At 49.5% G+C, this 16,485-nt stretch overlaps 6 protein-coding genes across 6 annotated transcripts; 4 read left to right on the top strand and 2 right to left on the bottom strand.

The window, feature by feature from the left end:
- Positions 1-1,847: 1,847 nt before the first annotated feature.
- On the top strand, positions 1,848-3,403 carry BKA67DRAFT_582411 (cytochrome cd1-nitrite reductase-like protein). The gene has a single exon (XM_046103996.1). The coding sequence runs from the start codon at positions 2,071-2,073 to the stop codon at positions 3,298-3,300; it is 1,230 nt and encodes a 409-aa protein (XP_045952320.1). The 5' UTR covers positions 1,848-2,070; the 3' UTR covers positions 3,301-3,403.
- Positions 3,404-4,754: 1,351 nt separating this feature from the next.
- On the bottom strand, positions 4,755-5,335 carry BKA67DRAFT_526537 (NUDIX domain-containing protein; the record flags this gene model as incomplete). The annotated part of the gene is made up of 2 exons (XM_046098763.1): positions 4,755-5,179; positions 5,269-5,335. 2 exons carry the CDS (start codon positions 5,333-5,335, stop codon positions 4,755-4,757), a joined length of 492 nt encoding a protein of 163 aa, XP_045952319.1.
- A 2,383-nt stretch (positions 5,336-7,718) lies between these two features.
- BKA67DRAFT_86362 (uncharacterized protein) lies at positions 7,719-8,380 on the top strand. Its single transcript, XM_046109500.1, has 2 exons — positions 7,719-8,007; positions 8,058-8,380. The coding sequence occupies exons 1-2, from the start codon at positions 7,822-7,824 to the stop codon at positions 8,205-8,207; spliced, it is 336 nt and encodes a 111-aa protein (XP_045952318.1). The 5' UTR covers positions 7,719-7,821; the 3' UTR covers positions 8,208-8,380.
- A 592-nt stretch (positions 8,381-8,972) lies between these two features.
- Positions 8,973-10,549, top strand: BKA67DRAFT_525802 (arginine-tRNA-protein transferase; the record flags this gene model as incomplete). The annotated part of the gene is made up of 2 exons (XM_046098694.1): positions 8,973-9,078; positions 9,288-10,549. The coding sequence occupies 2 exons, from the start codon at positions 8,973-8,975 to the stop codon at positions 10,547-10,549; spliced, it is 1,368 nt and encodes a 455-aa protein (XP_045952317.1).
- Positions 10,550-10,685: 136 nt separating this feature from the next.
- Positions 10,686-12,432, bottom strand: BKA67DRAFT_86297 (uncharacterized protein). The gene is made up of 5 exons (XM_046109499.1): positions 11,788-12,432; positions 11,360-11,668; positions 11,114-11,300; positions 10,995-11,038; positions 10,686-10,939 (listed from the first exon to the last, which is right to left on the bottom strand). Exons 1-5 carry the CDS (start codon positions 12,192-12,194, stop codon positions 10,822-10,824), a joined length of 1,065 nt encoding a protein of 354 aa, XP_045952316.1. The 5' UTR covers positions 12,195-12,432; the 3' UTR covers positions 10,686-10,821.
- Positions 12,433-13,172: 740 nt separating this feature from the next.
- BKA67DRAFT_630881 (ribosomal protein S5 domain 2-type protein) lies at positions 13,173-14,866 on the top strand. Its single transcript, XM_046105593.1, has 2 exons — positions 13,173-13,847; positions 13,906-14,866. Exons 1-2 carry the CDS (start codon positions 13,356-13,358, stop codon positions 14,563-14,565), a joined length of 1,152 nt encoding a protein of 383 aa, XP_045952315.1. The 5' UTR covers positions 13,173-13,355; the 3' UTR covers positions 14,566-14,866.
- Positions 14,867-16,485: the final 1,619 nt, after the last annotated feature.

The following is a 16,485-nucleotide window of genomic DNA, read 5'->3' as shown; positions in this document are numbered from 1 at the left end:
GCAGCCGGCCGTCTTGAGGCTCTCATGGTGCCGCTCCTGCCGACAAGGTAGGATCACTCTGATACATCAGGTTTTGTTCCGTCCGCCAGGACTTTGCGCCCTCGGCCGAAATAAAAGAGAGGCGGTCAAGAACGCCGAGGCCAGCCAGACCGGTCGGATGTCGGCCAAGTCGCTGCCGGTGATCATGTGTTGCGACTCTGCGTTCAGAAATGTGACAACGTTATCTTTAGATGTGACCCCGGACAGATCCAGACCCAGGCATGCAGCATTATCTTGGCATCAATCCGGAAGGCAGCCGAGATGTTGAATCTGAGCCTTATGACCGCCGCTGTGCTAACTCAGCGAACTTGCGCCAATCTGGTCTGGATCTGATTCATGGTGCCTTGGATTCTACTAGACGACAATGATATGCTGGGGGGCAGCTTGCGGCTACGCTATGAAAGCCCAGTCAGTGTTTTGTCTTGTGAGAGGATACACATCCCAAATAGGAAGGATGGGTCTACCGCGGTAGGCGCGCCGCGGCTGTGCAGGGTTGGTGGTTGAACTGTCATTGTTTCTTTGACAGGCTATATTAGATGAGTAGAGAGATCATGTTTGGCCAGGAATAAATGCATGAGATCGGTATTCTCAATGTATTTGGGCTACAGTTCTCGGCTACAACCATTTTAGGTGTACTGATTGATGCCCAGGGCTTGTGTATGCTCTCCAACTCTCCTCGGAAACCTTCCAAGCACTTGGGTTGCTGCAAGACATCTAGCTACATACATAGCATTCTATCCAATGGGCTCTTGGCAACTTGCACATGATATTTTGTCCCATAAATCAATGTTTGTACCCTGAAGTGCCGTCTGCGACTCGAGAAATTTAATGGCTAGCCATTATTGTGCGCAGGCTTGCCGAGTGTCGGTTGACATGGGCGACTGGGACCTGCATCATTTATATACACTCCTTGTTAACCAATAATTAACCATGACCCCTTTATGCCGTTGCCATAAGTGTTACCTGTCACGTGCATTTGCCGAGCAAGGGGTTCATTCTGCGTTGTATCTACATATGTTTCGAACACGGTAAGCACCTACGCTTATGGGCAGGGGTCCGCCTGAGGTAGGGACATGAGTGAGCAGCTAGAGCGAAACCCCAAAGCCTGTTATCTTTACAAGTTTGGGGTGTCTAAAGCAGTGCCGTTACCCAGAAAACCCTCCTCCCTGCAGAGATTCTTCTTTGTTGTTACTGTGTAGAGCGCCCGCTCGAGAGACTTGTGCGTGTTTGGCGCGATGCGGAGGCGAATCCTTGTCTGCGGCTGGTGGGGCGTTGCAGTATAATCTAGTCGTCACAGGTTTAGTTCATTTTGACTATAGGCGATTTGCCTATAACGAACCGCACTGTTCTGGATCATGAACCTGAGAGTAGATCATGTTGCCACGTCGTATTTTCAGATCACCCTCAAGTTTAAATTACACCTGTTGACCGTTATTAAAAATTTCCGAGTACGCGCAGTCGCACAATGCACCCATGAATTTGTCACGACTCTGAGTTGGAGGATGCAACACGATAAGATGCGGGACCTACCTGTCTTGGCGCAGATTTGCGGGGCGACGTCGACCTGAGATCATGAATGCTCGCTTTAGATATGAAGCTATTCGGAAATCGATCTTGTCCGAACAGAAAAATCGTGTGCTGATCGTGGGCGCAGCCCGAGTGAGACCTCTGCCGCTCAATATTTCCCAGAAAGGAAGGTAGTGGGCACTTCATGTGGCAGGAGGTGCTCGACTAGGTAAGCCAAGATAGCTTAAATTGAGAATTGTCTAAGCCTGCACATGTGCATTGCGGGGACACAATGGAGGGACGTAGTCGCTGGCAAGTAAGTCTCGTTATCGAAATGAACCTGGGAGTATATGGGGGTCGAAATCGAGTCGGTTGTCGGTCTTATAATATGACAGCGCATGGCGTGATCTGGAGACCCCATCAATCGATGGTACTGGGTTTGTCATTCAACGTTCATTTTATATTCATATAGTTCTCGCCGGAGAACCATTCCCTGCTATTTTACCCTCCCTGAGCACTGCAGCAATGGCTGTCCGCATCGCCTCCTGGATAGCAGCAGCGGCTGCTATTGCTGTGGTGTTTTTACCGCAATCTGTGATATCGTTCCCGACACACGTATGCGCGACAAATGCAGCTCCGCAAATATCTCTCGACCTGCCGTCTGTCAGTGTCAATGTCGGGAACCGCCCATGGGGTTTGATATACCTGAACTCGAGCTTTGCATTCGTTGCCGTCAACTTCTCAATTGGCGTTCTCGACACGTCAGAATTCACACCTAAATTGACCCAGTTACTTCCCCTTCCTCCCGATTTCATGATAGGTAACGATGATATCAACGAAGATGGATATGGATATCGTGCACTCACTCTGTCGCCCGACAAGGAAAACCTGTATGTGGCAACCGGTTACGGAGCTGTGATCTTCGACGTGCCTCGAACTCTCGCGGGAAGGAACGACTCTATTGTGGGAGTTTTGAGCAAAGATGGTTACGTCGGGAGGAGTTCCATCGAGCTGTCCATCACCGCTGACGGCAAATTTGCTTTCATCAGCCAGGAATTTGGGAGCAATGCCACATACGGGCTCGGAGCGATTGAGGTTTACAATATCACCCGACTGGAGAACAGGACGGTGACCAGTACCTGGAAGGGTTTCATTGCGCTTGGTTATGCAACAATCGGCCAGCAGTTCTCGACGGATCATACCCAACTCTTCGTGACTAGCGAAATGAACAACACAGCACAGTCACTCAACGATACGTCGGGTATTATTAGTGTTCTCGACGTCGCAAAGCTGAGGCAGACTCCCGGAAAATCCTTGATCAAGAAAGTCGACGCCGGCTGTCATCCCGTCCGCGCGCAACTGTCCCTGGATGGAAAATATCTTTGGGTCACACAGCGAGAAGCAAATCAAGTCATGGCTTTTGACACAATTAAACTTTCCGACAACACTTCTACAGAAGCACTGGTGGCCACGGTGAATACAGGAACATCCCCGATCGGTATAACGGCGATCAAGAACCATATCCTGACGGCAGACTCTAATAGATTTGGATATAGTAACGCCAGCACCGGCGTCACGGTTGTGAATGCCCAGGCAGCGTTAGGGCCCAAGCAAAGGGTAAACTTTGGCCAAATACCAACAGGGCCGTTTCCGCGTGCACTTGCGGCTAGCCCTGATGGCGATGTTCTCCTCATCTCTGAGTTTGATGGGGCGACAATTCGTGCGGTGAATGTCACCTCACTTAATGTGGAATGATTAGTGGGCGTTCATATCATTAAAATCATGAGACTGCACATATGTACTTGCGTTATCGTTAGGTATTCTGCGGTGTATGGGCTGTGATGAGACAAGAGGTTCTTGATCCAGTATACGATTCTTATTTGAAGATTTAGTCAAGAACTATGCTCTATGGAAGTCTGATCCAGCCCGGAGCCGACGGCTACACTCATGATATAGTAAAAAATATTCCCTATCTTTTTCAGAAGTCTCTCGACAGCGCCATATTTTACAAGAGTAGACTGCCCTGAACTTTTGTGTGAAGCTGCTTACTGGAGACGTAGACTGCCGTTGGTCGGCACACGATCAGGTTTGACGTCAAGTCTTGAGGCTAGTATTACTCCTCGAATAAATACTGGTTTCCAGGACAATCGAGCGGAATCGAAGCTTTTAAAGACCATGTGACTTGGTGATTTCTTGACGGCTCGGTAGGTAGATCTCGGCACAAACGCGCCGTCCAGCGCGTCACGCATGGAGCCATCAGATCATTCAAGAGCGCGGGCCAGCTCAGGCTCGCTCAAAGAAGACTGTTCCTGATATGAAAGCTTTCGTCCACTCCGCCAAGTTTGCACATGCTATAAGTTAATATCTAAGACGGGCAACCAGGCCACGAGCGAGAAATTTGAAGTCGGATCATACTCACTATACGCCAATCTTAGGCGGGTATATTGTTTCTGCGATTACATGGTGCTTGCCAGTTTATTGATAGCAGTGTGTGCGTGGAGAATGGGTGACGGCCTGTCAAAGAGTTTTGGGGGCCCGAACAAACAAAGCATGTCGTAGCTGGTCAATTGCCTGCGGATGCGAATGCCATGCATGCGTATGCCGAAGCTCTATATGTGTATATAGGGTAAAATGCAAAGCCGAATTGGTTCTCGTTAGATGGACAGCAGTCCAGAATATGGGCGCAAACTCCAGAACGGTCCTCGGCCCGAAAATGCTTTGAGACTACGCCGCATCTCATTACCCTAGATTTTTTTCTACCGCATGACACTCCTTTTCGTATGCCCCTCTTCTCTCTATAAAAAAAAGAATATTGAAAAAAATTGTGATTCTAGCCACCAACGCCTCGAAAATGCATTGCATGCCACATGGTAAGTGCCCTACCAGATGACATTGGTTGCGTCATGAGGTAAAACCGAACAACTCACCAGTCGCCTGCCTCATCGGTGTGAATGGGCCTGACGATCCGTTGAGACCAACTCCCCTAGTGAACTGATGGGAGATATTCGGTCGGATATGTGGTCTAGAGTGGAGAGAAATTGCTGAGAAATCGAGCCCGAATGAAACCATAAACTCCAGTGTCCAGATCTATGCAATTCTGATATCGTCGCCTCGTAATAGTCCTGACCCTTCACCCCATCTATTGTGGATATTTCCATGACACAGATTGATGGTATACCTGTGTAGACGAGGACCAGTGGTGCAAGACACTACCGCTTCATGGTAGACCTTGTCAGAGCTTCCAGAAGTTCTGGGCGTGCCGACAGTGCGTCGTTTGCCTCAGCATAGGTAAACCACTGTCGCTCTCGTTTGTGTTTCTCCGGCCAGTCAACCTCCTCTTTCAGTACGGTTGCTTCGTAGAAGTGGTACAGTGACTTGCTCGAGTCCTTGGAGGACTTTTTGGGTGGTCGCGACTCTACAATCTCCCCGAGGTCGTAGTCGATCTGGATCGAAATGCCTGCCTCTTCCCAGGCCTCACGCGTAGCGGCCTCAGTGATCTCCTCGTCGGTCTCCCAGCCTCCCTTGGGAAGAACCCAACCCTTTCTTCTCGTCGACTGGATAAGAAGGACATAGGATTTATCCGCGGTAAGGGGTACAATGCCGGCGACTAAACGTTCCCCTTTTGCATTGTAGCCTATCAAGTTGATTGGTCAGTTATGTGTATCCGAGATCGCCGGGGATGGTGGCATTGGTGTCAGTGTAAGGTAGGAAGCAGGGACTCACGTTGCTTGGTCCTTCCCGTGCGAGACTCCATCGAACGATTGTTCGAAGAAGAGGAACCAGACGCCATTTTCAAAATGATTTCTCGGAAAAGAAACTGGACCAGTCTTTTTGCCGATAGGGCTAGTGGAGGGGTAGGAATCCAGAGTGTTGCCGACTATGGAGCGCTCCTGAACAAGAACACTTCAACAACCGGCTGTAGCTGGAGTTGGTTTGCGCTCAAAGGCTGTCCAACTGCATGGTTGGAAGAATATCAAAAGAGTGAAGAGCTTGGTGAATCGAACGATTGTGCACACTGGTTGTCGCCTAATCTGTGTTGTCCGTAGTTGAGATGCGCTGATCGAGCTTGGTTCCAGATCCAGATATAGATGCAGATCCACTCAAGTGGTTCTTGCTTAGGTATGCGATTTGGCTCACGCCGCTCAAGGGTACAGGAAGGAACGACTTGAGGTATTGGTTTCGGGACAAAGCTGCAGCCGCATGGACACACCAAGACTGACTCGATCGAGGAATCGTCTGCGAGTGAGTGGGACGTGAGTCGAGCAAATGGCGTTTCCCGAATACCGCTGAGTTCTTGCTGAAGCCAGGCACACGGCGTTACCGGACCTTTTTTTTTTCTCGGGTTGCGAAAAATTGGTTGTTACGTCGAAACGCGGGAGCTTCCAGATCCTAAGCCTGCGGGGCAGCCTGGTGAGGAAGTTCCTTTGTTGGGCAGGCACCACAAAAAACGGTGCTACTGTGATGGACACAGGGTGCAAGTAGCAAAAATGAATTGGGAAGATTTCAGGTCACTAGGGACAGCTTATAGATCCGTGAACAGTGAGGTCTCGAGTCAAAGGACGAGGCAGATATAGGCAGTCGGAGCTGAGCGCCCTGGGGCCAGAGTACAGTTTCGTGTCTCGTGCCATAACAGAAATGGAGGGGTAGAACTTGAGGAAATTAGAGTTGGACTTTATACTAGAGCGCACCTACCAAGACCCTACCGTCCAGCAGTGCCAGGGCAGGCTCCGTTAGCTTCAGCTTCAGCCCACGTCCCTATCCCTATTCTCATGGAAGTGGATGTCAATGTACGATGGCATGTACCCAAGATGCACGCGAGTGTGTGACTGCTCGATAGAGCCAAGCGGAAAGCGTCATCTTTGGGCAATCCATCCACAAGTGTGAGCGTGAGCCCTGGATGCGTGGGCCGTGGCCATGGTCACCGTCACCGTCACGGTCCTAAACAAAAGGAGGGGAAGAGTGGAAGGGATGGAGAAGCTGATCAATTCACAGAAAATGCAAAATGCATGAAAGAAAAATACCCCCATGGAAAACCCCCCATCATGCCTATGTGCATCAATGCACTCCACTATATTGCATCGCTGTTAACCTTCTAAACCGTCACGACATGCCCATGCCCAGTGCCCACACCCACGCAAAGCCACGATCAACAAACACCATGATTCAACCCTCACCGATGCATGCGGCTGTCTCAGGCCTATATTACTCGACATGCAAGTCATGCCAACGAAATAATACCCTGGCCTTCGTTAAACCATTAGCAAGATCTACAAGAGGATTCCTTGACCTAACGTTATAGAGGACAGGGCTTCGGAGTAAAGCATGATCTGATATGCAGCATCCCCCGGGATGCCCAGTTCGGCCAGTCTATACTGACTATATGGTATCTTTGCATATTTCTACAACCTATGGTCCGTGATCGTAACCTGCAAAATACGTGTACAACTGAGCATCGTACTTTCTGGAAATGCAACATCGGCTCATATGAGACTTCCGCACATAGGTCTCGTGAGTAGATCCGTGCCAAAATAAATAAATAATTTTTTGGCCTAACTAAAGTTTTGCCTGTCTAATAAGTCTCGCTTTAGTGTACAGACTGTATCAGCCAGCCGCCGTCCGTTTACCCCCCCCCCCCCCACCCCTTCCAGTCCGATTGACTGCCATGCATTTGAGCTTTGCTCAAAGAACCCAAACCAGCATACCGAAACGAGCAGGTATCTCTGAGTACCTTTCTCTTGAGTGTTTATTGTTGATAATTAGCTTTCTGACGCCGATCAGAATCTAAGGGGACCTCAGCGTAAAAAACACGCTAATAGCAAGAAATCGGGCAATGTCTGTAAAATAGACAAGACGAGGGTATTAATATAGAGCATCAAAATATCATCAACGACCATGAAGGCCTGTTCCTTGATCCTGCAATTACATACACAGGCTATTGTTTTCTAGTATCTGTAGGGAGGGGCAGATTCGCGGGGTTGAGTACCACCATATCAGAGAGGTTACAAGTGCGGAATAACTTATGTACAATCCTTGCCCCTCTGCATGTGGACTGCATCTGGTGATTGACATTGGTTCATCTCTGACTGCAACTGGGGGATCCTATTTCTGTTGTACTTTGAGGTCATCAACCCGTTGTTAGCCACTAGAATGAATCATTCGAAGTTACACTTCCATTTCACGGACTGTCTTGTCTTGTCTTGTCTAGGCGCCTGGTGCTGCGGGCGCGGCGGCACCTGCATGATGCAAGTTGTAAAGAACCAACTATGACAAAGAGCCATGTTCGGGATCGTCCTAGTCCTATCAGGCTTAGGCTGGCTTTCCGCCACTGCATCACCTCAAGTCTGTTATCATCTTGCCAGCAATAGCAAATGGCTGCAGGTCATTGTCCACTTCATCGGAAGACTGCCAGTATTGCACAAACCTCCGGTCTTGGGCGGATTTCCTGAATCTCGCCAATTATCAGTTAGCATCCTGTGCCGGCTTAATTTGTCGGCCGTTCTCATTAATACCAGTATACTCGACCGCCCGTCTTAACTTCGATACCGAATTTCACCGCCAGGACTCCGGAGGCTCCATCGATAATTCATTGCCCCATCAATTTTCGGAAGAGTCGACCAATCCAACATATCGCAATACTACTTGCACCCAGCCTCCAGTATTGACACTAAATCTAGGGTGTTGTCGGGACAAATCGTCCTTGGAAACAAGGATTGCAGCATCGCCTGGCAGGCCCAACCGAATCACCCTGCTTTTGAGCCTCATTGGGCGTTGGCCGGCTCGTCTTCAAGCTTAAGATTCCTTCTCACTTCCGATTTCAAAGAGACATCTTCCTCGGGAGTCCCAATATACGCCTCGCCTCGTTATAAGCATCATGGCCACGTCTGATGCGCAGACGACCCCTGAAGATGCATTTTCATACCTCACACCAATCGGTGAGTAGGCCGCTGTCGTTGGCTCCTTGCCCGGGTTCTTTCTAGCTTTGATGCACATTCTCACCCAACCGTCCAAACCCGTGCAACATCGGCTTACTGCCGTTGGCTACTCAAACTTGCATGAGCTTTATGGGGAACAGTCGCTATGCAGTAGTCTGCGGCAAGCCGCTACCGGCTTCCTGGTGCTGCCTGAACGCCGCAAAGCCTTTCACGATGCAACTTTCTACCATTTCAACCCCAGGACTGCTGTTCTCAATCGTCATTTGACTGGCAAGGTCAGCCGACATTGACAAGTATGCCGACATGAACCTTGAAAACATAGCCTGATGACGTTCCTTGGTTCAATAAGTGTAAGATCGTGCTTACTCTCAAGCCACCGCGAAGGTCGGTTTCATCAAGTGATGAACTCTATTCCTATGGACGAGTCGAACGGTTCCCGACACGAGTTTTTGTTGCTATTGTGCATATGATTTCGTGCCTTATCTATGTCCTACAATGCTTGTGTACCCGAGTTCTAACCACGGTCTCATAGGATATAGGTCTTCATCTACTTGTGGTTACTGCCGCCGACGTGCACCTCAGACCGGTCAGTCTTGGAAACGTGTGTAACAGCTTGTGCTCGCATGCCCAATGTCCCATAGCATCAACCTTGGAAAGCCGTGAAAGTCAAAGTTTCATCTGCCGCCAGGTCTTATATGGGTGTCCGATATTTACGGGTGGCGGTCAGCATGTTTTCGATGCAGACACCAAAATTGGTTTCAAACCATCTCTCTGACAGAAATAATACTGACAACATATTCCATGTAATAGGGCATTCCTTCTACGTACGAGCATCGTCCATGAGCCCTACCTTCTATCAATCGCTGATAGACCGATCTTGGAGACGCTCAGGGAAATTACTCTACAGGCCGAACCAGCGCGACTCATGCTGTCCTCATTACACATTGCGACTAGACTCAAGTCAAGTCCAGCTTGCAAAAGACCAACGTGCAGCCATCAACAGATTCAATAAGTATATCCTTGGTGATGATTATATCAGACAGTCTGCCCGTCTATACCCTCGATCACGCGAGGAGTCCAAGAAACGTGACCGTGAGTTTGATCTTGTTGAGAGGATCCATGAGGCAGAAGTAGCATCTTTAAAGACTCCGCCAAAACCTGCACACAGGTTCGAGGTCACTTTAGAGTCAGATGACTTTACAGAAGAGAAGTATGCAGTATTCGAAAACTATCAGCGTATCGTCCATCAAGAGAGCACGTCGGATATCTCACGTGACGGGTTCAAGCGGTTTCTTTGCGACTCACCCCTTCGAAATGAAGTGTTCAGATCCACGAACGGTGATGAGAGGCCGGTGGGGTCTTTCCATCAATGCTATCGACTTGATGGTAAACTGGTTGCTGTGGGTGTTTTAGATCTACTTCCTCAGTGTGTAAGCGCCAAATACTTTCTCTACCACGAGTCTATTCACAAGTTCCAACCGGGCAAGCTTGGGGCGTTGTATGAAATTGCATTGGCAGCAGAGAAGGGATACCGCTACTGGTATTCCGGCTTTTACATCCATACCTGCCCGAAGATGCGATACAAGATCGATTTCAAGCCGCAATATGTGCTGGATCCGGATCATCATGTCTGGCTGCCACTTGACAAAGAGGCCCTTAAGCTTTTTGATGAAAAAGGGTATCTGCACCTTCCGTCGGCTCCACCTCAACTTCATTCAAATATCGATCCGAGAACTGAGAATACTCCGATCGAAGTTGGAGATTCACATGCTATGGACGAAAACGATGATGCAGAGGACGACGATGATGGTGACGACGATGACGACGATGACGACAAGCCTTTACTGGCAAGCAATATGCCTGGGCTACCATCTCTAGATGTCTTGCAGCGAATTCCCCTCGACATCATACCTGTTCGACTGAAGTATGGCATGCTGTCTGCCGGGGATGTTTTTCAATGGGAGGACGAAGACATCACCGATGCGAAAACTGCAAAGGGTATGATCGCGGAGCTCGTGGCTGCTACAGGCCCTGATCTTATGTTGCAATGGGCACTAGACTTCCGGCGATGATTCCACTGCCAAGCGTGTCAATGCGCTCGAGAAACGGCAAAGCTAAATAAAAGTTTCTGGTAACTCCTAACGACCTGCGCGCGAGCAAACTTATTTACAATACTTGGCCTATACTAAAGCGTTGCACATCTTGGAGTAAGCCACCAACTATATGGCATCTGCTCAAGGGCACGTCTCGATGAAAAGCCAGGCGCAAAGGATCAAGCAGACTCGAGAGTTGTTGAAATATAAGTGTTATTAGACTATCCAATAAAACTATGGTTATGCAAATATCATTGCAAAAACGCACTCGTCTCTGGAGCCTTGGCTACCAGCTCGGCAGTAATCTCTTTCCAAACCTGAGTCTGCATTGCCCGTCCCGCAGCCGATGTAATCACTTTTCTTTCTAAACTATGCGACAAAGCTTGATTAGCAGAGCTTATATATGACATACGGATTGACTTACACCTTCATCTGGCTCTCACTTTTGTAGAACTGGACAAACTTGCCCTATCGTCAAGATATAACTGTTTAGCTTTCTCGTAACCATTCGCAAAAGCAGACAGTATGGGAGCGACTACTTACATGTTCGCTTTCACTGGTAGTCACACTGGCCATGTACGTCCTCGCGCCGTCCTCGGGTGACTTGCCAAATAGTGTTTGAAAGACCTCTACCAGAATGACGAAGGCGACGCTCTTATCTCTGAAGTTGCGCGCGAGGTCCGTCTTGACGGCGCCCGGACACAAGATGTTGAGTATCACCTCCGGTCTGCTTTTATGCGAGTCAGCATCCATACCAGAACTTGTTTCTCGTTTCTTTCGTCGACTTACTGGCTGTCAGCGCCGATTGCCCGCTCGACTAGTTCCCGGAAAGCATACGCGACCAGCAGCTTGGTGGCTGCGTACATGGGCTGCGGTCCAGGCCAGTTCGGAGGCTTGCTCAGGTGCTCGAGTACGCCCTCGTTCTTCTCCGACTGCCAGGTTGCCCACTCGGTGATATCCGGGTCCACGAAGCGCATCGATCCTACAATGCTGAGGTGGGCTGGCGTTGAGCGATTCGTTCTCTCGGACTTCATCTGTGGTAAGAGGAGAGAGGCGAGAAGAACGGTGGAAAGCGTGTTGACCTGGATATTCTGTTCCCTTCATCGTGACGTAGTCAGTTTCTCGGTACGGGAGTCGAATATGCTCTGACGGTGGACACGTGCGCGTGCTTCGATGCCCTGATGAGCAAAAGTGCGCGGGCGGGAATCAAGACTTACCATCCTTCTTTCGCAATTATGGGATCAGTACCAATGGTACCTGCATTCAAAATCACGACATCAACACCCCCCAAACCTCTCTTAACATCGTTGACCTTGTTTGCAAAGCTGACGACACTTTCGTAACTTTCCATATCCAGCTCGAGCACTTTCACCTTGCCGCTACTCTTCCCTCCTGTGGCTTTTTCGAGCGCTTCCAAGGCCTTCCGTGAGCGCGATGGGTTCCGGCTCGAGATAACAACCTCAGATGCGCCCAGATTGATCAGATGTGTCGCCGCGGCCAGACCGAGACCGCCGGTGCCGCCGGTCACCACTGCGGTCTGTCCTGAGAATGTATCAGGTGGCGGAAGGGGTATGGGGTTCCATTTCATCCATGTCTGGTATAGGTGGTCGACGAGTACACCCATTGGAGAGAAACACAAGGTACACGATTAGATTGGGATGCGTGTCTCACGATAAGGACCGTAGTTGGGCTGGGATGGTAGCCGCGAACAAATTTGTGGTGTATTTGCTGTCATAATTCTGATGCTGGCTCCGTCTGACTACAGCTTATATAGCACATTCCGTGCGTAGAGCTCGCCACGAGACGATTCTCAATTTGTAATCGTCCTTCACTGTTCCTGAACCTCGAAAAGATGCGATGAGCCGGTACGGAAACTTTCCACATAGCCACATGCAAGCGCTGTGATCGTGGACGCCGCCAGTGAGATTATGTCGCAGAATTCAGTGTCCTAGGATGGTGCCGGTCTAACCTCCTGCCGAGCATTCTTGAATGTACCCGACCTTCCCTACCGATAGACCATCTTTGGCAACGCGTGTCTAAGGGCCCTTGCACCTTATATTAACGAAACTGACAGGTTTTGACTTGATAGTATAATGTTTGGTACCACGAACCACATGGTGGAATATCTCCCGGCTGCTTGTATGATTATCATATTATCCTGGCTGTCGGAGGCGCCATGCCACAGATGAGTAGTAATCTGACTTGTCCACTGCATGCAATGAAGAATCGCGTTCACATGGCAGACCATGACGATGACCAACTGACGTATACTACCGATAGCGTTGATTTGATTTGCTCTCGTTCACGGCCAGCAATCGTGAGTCCGGAGACTTCCTCGAGACTCGGGACAATTGCTCTCTATCACGATGCGCGGGTGGTCTGATACCGGGAGGTCGTGCAGTACATTTCGATCATGCAGGACACCAGATCCTTGAACGTCAACTGCGTCCAGCGCTTGCTCTGGTAAGCTGAGCAGTGCACACAGCGGCAGGGACCCCACTGAACTTTTCAAGTATGTAGGCCCAGCCCCCTGTGGTTAGCAGCCTCACGACACCCCCACCATGACATGCAGGCACTAAACATAGGACGCCAATAGACAACCCTACAGAGCTCAGCTCAGCTCCAAAAAGAAAAAAATATCCCACTCCAGCCTTGCGATCGTCATGGAATTTGCTTTGGGTGATAGCCTCGCAAACCAACAATAATTCTTCAACCTCCGATCAAATTTCTACTCACCCCCACCCCAAATAGAGGCTATACGTCGGTTTCGAAATCTTAGGGCACGATGGCGACGTCACAGAACCTCCTGCTCTCGCCGGCAGAACTTGCGTACCTCCACAGCACACTCAGTCTCACCCCGCCGATACGGCCCGACGGTCGAACAGCGACACAGTTCAGGCCGTTGAGCGCAGAGACGGACATTTTGCCAGGCACCAACGGGTCGGCGCGGATATGTTTTGCTGATGGAACAGAAGCCATCGTCGGCGTGAAAGCAGAGGTCGAAAAGACCAGGATTTCGCCATATGAAGATGCCAATGGTCAGATAGTAGGTGCCGAGGAGAGCGAAAGCAGCGAGGACGAGGGTGAAACCCACGATACGGAAGTCAAGGGCTCGAAAGACTGGGTCGATATCAGCGTCGAGATTCCGGGTCACAGAGACGACGACAGCGCCACGGTTTTCTTGGCAACTATGCTTAGCGAGGCCCTACTGGCCGACGGAGAGTTCACGAAGCGATTATGGATCAATCGGCGGTTTCACTGGAAGGTCTATCTTGACGTAAGCCGCTCATCTGTCGAACGAAAAGCCGTGAAATACATGGCTAATCTTTACATAGATCATTCTAATCTCCCCACCTCTTTCCTACCCTCTCCCTCTTCTCAGTCTCACAACACATCTTGCCCTGCTCTCAACACGGCTCCCAAGATTAAAGTCGGAACTAGACGAGGACCCCATGTTCGACGACGACTGGGATGCCTCGACTTTTGTTTATCCAGCATCATCAGATGGAGATACAAAGTCGAGCAGATCCGTATCAAGACCGCCCATCACATTACTCGTCATGGCCGTGGGCGACAATATCATCTTTGATCCATCAAAGGAGGAATTGGCAGTCGCTGACAGCGCCTTGGCGGTCTCAGTGAGCGAGGGGCAAAGCCTGAAGAACACTAGTGACGGAGGAGCCATGGACATAGATGGCAAAAAGTCTGGTCGAAGTCTCCGATTACTATCAGTCCGGACGATTGATCCACCCTCGAGGCTAACGCCGCCCGGTGTGCCCAATTCTATCAACGCAGCGGCATGGGGACAAGGAGACGCAACGCAGAAGAACCCCGACGCCCGGCAAGCAGAGGTAGCAGTTGTCGATGGCGTGTGGAAGGCACCGAGAGGTGGCATGAAGCCAGCCGTGCTCAGTGCAATGATAGCAAAAGTTCTAGAGAAGGGCGGTGTGGTAGATGAGGTATTAGATGGCCTGGAAGGTGTTGAGTTGGGCTAGGTCTCGATATTGATACCCATTTGATCACTTGGACAAAATTTTCATGACGTTTCGAGTGTATACGTTGGTATCTGTTTCTATATGTTTGCTGTCTGTGGGTCTCTCTTACTCCAGATTAAAACCAGTAAATCTCACAACAGCAGCAGACCAAATATGGTTTGCTATCACCTGTTATAACCCATTAGTTCCACGTCATTAATTCTGCGGCAGCCGGACAAACTTATCAAGACAACCAAACTTTGTCAATTGTTACGCCACCGGCTCTATTTAGTAAGAATCTGCCCTGAGATAAAGATCAGCCTCACATAAATGGTGATGTGTCGAGCCCCTGATAAGGCAGGCCTCATGAACTTTGCTTTTGAGAATCAAAGAGTACTCCCCACGAAATACTTCAGTACTTTATCACAATTATAGTCTTAAATCAGGCGACGAGGTTTCTAAATACAAAGCAGCATCGCCGGATGTCAAGTAACTGGCCGTATTGGGGAGAACTTCGCCAAGCCGGACAGCAAATGGCAAGATGAGTTGATCGGCACAGCACGAAGTAACTTGGAGCATGCCCGATCGACAACAAACACGGGTCAATTTTCCGGCATTCCTCTCCAGTGGTGCAAGACAGGGTCGGTATCGGTTCCTCAGAGGCCGCTTCCTGGATTCCCTAAATTTCTCGGACATGAGGTATCGGTTCGAAACGACACCCGATGCTCACAAGAGAAAGTTTAACCGAATCTTTGACAAGAAAGATGGCACAGAAGATCCGACCATGGATGGAATAAATACACCGCTTGGCTTGAACCAAGCAGGCAGCTCTACTAAGTCACGGCCAAACCTGGCCCGGGAAGATCGAGTCTGATGAAATATTGCTAGAAGTTGGGATTTGTACTGCTTCTATCCATGTGGCGGGCAATAAATGAGCAAAGGCGTTAAAGTCAACCAAGAAGCAATGCATGTTCGTGTGAGCTATGCTTCCGATAGGTCACAGAGAACCTGGCCTGTACTACGACGTGGCATTGCCATTCACCTTGTCAGCAAGACACTTTGAGCCAGGAGGGCCAAATGAGAAATATTTCGAACTCTCCGAAGACATCTTCACCAGAGCACTCTTTAGCACTCTTCTAGAAATTGGGCTTGCGAAGCCTTTTTGCCAGCACCAGTTAGAAATTGCCCATCTGAGCGGAGTAATCAGCGGTTGTTGGGAAGTACTATTGATCAGACTCGGCGCGCTTTGTACGACTTACATGATACCCGCAGTCGGTTCAGAGCCGTTTGCAGACTCTGGGTAAATTCAGAATGAGTTTTCATTTACCACGATTTGAGGTATATTGTAATATTCTTCTTATGTATAGGAGAGCGCAGTGTAATTCGGCGCCGCCGAAACATGCTTCATCGTGCATCAGATGGTATCACCATTCCCTCGCCACGTTTGACATTACGAAGGCGGACGACGTTCTGAAGAAGAGGCCAATACTCAAGGCTGGATGAGGTGGTTTGAGCCTCTTTGCTAGTTACTTGTCGAAGCATGAGAATGTAAACGGCCCTTTGCGAAGGGCGTATGCACTTCCAAGTTGTTATCCCGGCAAATACCATGCCGAGTATTATTTAACGAGTTCTACATGTGCGGTCAACCGACTTCAAAGAGATACTAGCCTCCACCTCTCGTGGAAAGCCGGATGTTCAAGCTCTTTTTCATGAAATGAGGTTCTGCAGTAATCATTATGGACAAACTCCCTGTACGACTACGAGTGTTTCCAAGGGAGCCTTTACGGCTGAACTTGCACAAATGGTATCAATTGTCGTGGCTGTTATACATCCCACTCCGTGGGACCACTCTATGTTTGCAGCGGATAGCATGCTGAGTTTATTACATGTCACTTACTTTGTCCATTGTATTGCTGAGAAACCCTAGGCGCCCTCCGTTGG

Source organism: Truncatella angustata (genome assembly GCF_020726525.1).
Source record: "Truncatella angustata strain MPI-SDFR-AT-0073 chromosome Unknown BKA67scaffold_10, whole genome shotgun sequence".
Lineage (NCBI taxonomy): Eukaryota > Fungi > Ascomycota > Sordariomycetes > Amphisphaeriales > Sporocadaceae > Truncatella > Truncatella angustata.
This window is presented reverse-complemented; position numbering and strand designations above follow the sequence as displayed.

Coding starts and splice junctions, on each gene's coding strand:
- BKA67DRAFT_582411 (XM_046103996.1), top strand. CDS start 2,071: ATGGCTGTCCGCATCGCCTCCTGGATAGCAGCAGCGGCTGCTATTGCT.
- BKA67DRAFT_86297 (XM_046109499.1), bottom strand. CDS start 12,194: ATGGGTGTACTCGTCGACCACCTATACCAGACATGGATGAAATGGAAC. Junction 11,669..11,787: donor ATAATTGCGAAAGAAGGATG/GTAAGTCTTGAT, acceptor GTCACGATGAAG/GGAACAGAATATCCAGGTCA. Junction 10,940..10,994: donor AGTGAGAGCCAGATGAAGGT/GTAAGTCAATCC, acceptor TTTGTCGCATAG/TTTAGAAAGAAAAGTGATTA.
- BKA67DRAFT_86362 (XM_046109500.1), top strand. CDS start 7,822: ATGTTCGGGATCGTCCTAGTCCTATCAGGCTTAGGCTGGCTTTCCGCC. Junction 8,008..8,057: donor CTGAATCTCGCCAATTATCA/GTTAGCATCCTG, acceptor CATTAATACCAG/TATACTCGACCGCCCGTCTT.
- BKA67DRAFT_630881 (XM_046105593.1), top strand. CDS start 13,356: ATGGCGACGTCACAGAACCTCCTGCTCTCGCCGGCAGAACTTGCGTAC. Junction 13,848..13,905: donor ACTGGAAGGTCTATCTTGAC/GTAAGCCGCTCA, acceptor ATCTTTACATAG/ATCATTCTAATCTCCCCACC.